The sequence below is a fragment of the Penaeus monodon genome, chromosome 38, assembly GCF_015228065.2.
Source record: "Penaeus monodon isolate SGIC_2016 chromosome 38, NSTDA_Pmon_1, whole genome shotgun sequence".
NCBI lineage: Eukaryota > Metazoa > Arthropoda > Malacostraca > Decapoda > Penaeidae > Penaeus > Penaeus monodon.
In genome coordinates, this window is record NC_051423.1 from 26,352,557 (window position 1) to 26,355,079 (window position 2,523).

At 46.6% G+C, this 2,523-nt stretch overlaps 1 protein-coding gene across 1 annotated transcript in view; it reads left to right on the forward strand.

Annotated features, from left to right (window-relative positions):
• Positions 1-292: 292 nt before the first annotated feature.
• Positions 293-2,523, forward strand: part of LOC119596766 (protein FAM200A-like) — a 4,058-nt gene continuing 1,827 nt past the window's right edge. The window contains 2 exon segments of the mRNA XM_037946091.1: positions 293-517; positions 2,177-2,523. The exon segment at positions 2,177-2,523 is cut by the window's right edge and continues 1,827 nt beyond it. Coding sequence (XP_037802019.1) covers positions 293-517; positions 2,177-2,523 — 572 coding nt within the window.

Consider the following 2,523-nt stretch of genomic DNA (forward strand, 5'->3'; position numbering starts at 1 on the left):
TGTTGCTGTTGAAACAACAAAAATCTCTAATAACGAGAGAAATTAATTAACTACTTAACTAATGAACGATATTCATGTTTGTTGACCACATTCCATGAGGTCAGAAGAATAGTGGTAGAATGTGCCATTTGCTGTCACTTAGCACTTTTTACCCAGCAAAACCATCGGCTTAACACATTTATGGGAGAAGAAGGAAGGGAAAAGAAATAAGAGGCACCGAAGGAGGACTAGTCACCTTAGGATGATGTGGGAAGGACGTCACCGGAAGATCACCAGAAGTCTGCGGACCAGGATGTTCGACAGAGCAGGTGTTGAGCCGCCCCAAGAGTGGGGCGGCTCAACCGGGATACCCGTAGATCTAGCAAAGGACCAGGAACTCGCCAGCGCAGGTACCAGTCACCCCAGACTGCTGAGGATGGGCGCTGCCTTCCTGGACGACTGCAGATCCAGTCATCTCCAGGAGCTAGTTAGTGGAGGTGTCAGCAGCCCTGAGATGCCGCCCTCTGCTCGGACGCCTGTAGATCCAGATGAAGATTACGAGGACATGTGGACGAGCATGGAGCCGAGAAGGACCTGGACGAGATCTGTGAGAACGTGTGAACAGATTATAAAAAGCACCAGGAAGAAGAGGACAACAGGGACGAGCAGCCATGAAGATGCACCAAAACAACACACACAAGAATGAGATGATCAGCAAATCAGGACTTGGGTCACCCTTTGAGGCCAATCTAAGGTGCCTCGAGAGCAAGGCAAGAGTAGGTGGTCGAGCAATATAGCATATACATAAGCCTATTTCCATAAGCCCTTTTACCAATAGACCACGTGGTCCAAAATAAAAACCATCGACTCAGTGAGGGCGTAGATGACTATTTTATCTGACTTCGCCTGACCCGACAGCCCGGTGTGGTAAGGTCGGGCCAGCCTTCGTCTTTAGGTGCGTCGGCCTGACACGTGACCCAGTGCTCTCCATTTTACCCATAGACATCGTCATAGCGTGTGTGTTCACCCCTTTACTTGTGTTGTGAGTCGTAACTACGTTGACTACCATTGCTGTTCACCAACAGTGATAGACTCTTAAAGACTCTTACACTCTCTCTCTCTCTCTCTCTCTCTAGTTTCTCTCTCTTTCTCTTTCTCTTTCTCTCTCTCTCTTCTCTCTCTCTCTCTCTCTCTCTCTCTCTCTCTCTTTCTCTTTCTCTTACTCTCTCCCTTTCTCTCTCTCTCTCTTTCTCTCTATATCTCGCTCTCTCCTTCTCTCTCTCTCTCTCTCTATCTCTCGCTCTCTCATTCTCTCTCTCTCTCTCATTCTCTCTCTCTCTCTCTCTCTCTCTCTCTCTTTCTCTCTCTCTCTCTCTCTCTTTCTCCCTCTCTCTCTCTTTCTCTCTTTCTCTCTCTCCAGTTTCTCATAGTGCAGTTGTAAATGCATGTGTGCATGTAGAAAAAAATGTATAAATATAGATAAGGCACAGCGCAAGAGCTGTAGCTGACGCGTTTCGATAAAACATCAGATTAAATCGCCACTCTGATAAACATTAAATAGAAATGAGTAATTTTGCTCTTGATGGTTGTATAGAGCAGGGTTCTTCAAAGTACGGGTCGCGACCCAGTACTGGGTCGCAAACTCATATTCAGTGGGTCGCCACATGATAATAATAATAATAATTATAATAATAATAATAATAATAATAATAATAATAATAATAATAATAATAATAATAATAATAATAATAATAAAAATAATAATCCAATTTTTTCATAAATGAGAGAGAGAGAGAGAGAGAGAGAGAGAGAGAGAGAGAGAGAGAGAGAGAGAGAGAGAGAGATTGTGGTGAGGGAAGGGACACGCGCGTTTGATTCCTGTCCGAGACAGGACTAATATGCATTCAGAATCTTCACTCGTCAGATAAGGATAAGTCCGATATGCGAAGCTTAGCCTCGCCCGGGCTATACCATGAGGGGAGCCCGGCCTGTGTCGACTAATGCCGACTCGCTCACGTGTGTCAGCTGGTGCTGACTCGGCTGAACCTAGTCCTTACCCGCCGTGGTGCCCAGCCACAGTAATAACCTCCGGGCGACAATTGCAACTTCTCGCGCCTGGGCGGGGCGCGAACCGCCGACCCCTCGAATGAGAGGCCGACACGTTACCATTGTACTAGCCCGGAGGCTCACTCGTCAGAGTCACGAAATTTTCATCAGTACGTTTGTACCGCGGGAGCGTAAAAATAGACACAGAGAACTCCTCAGTGACACATACAGTTATACCGAACGCTTAAACAAAATGGATCGTTTTGTTATAAAACGCGTCTCTGTTCAGTCGTCAAGTACGTGTGCACCTGATAAAAACACACAGGCCAACGAGCCTGGCTCGATCATAAGAGAGGCCGCATCTACATCAGCTTCTGAGCCGCCACCCAAGAAGAAAGTCAAGTCATGGACAAGGCAGTACAGTGACGAGTTTCTGAAGTATGGCTTCGTCAAGTGTGAACAGGGAAAGGGAGAACCAAGGCCTCAGTGTGTGATTTG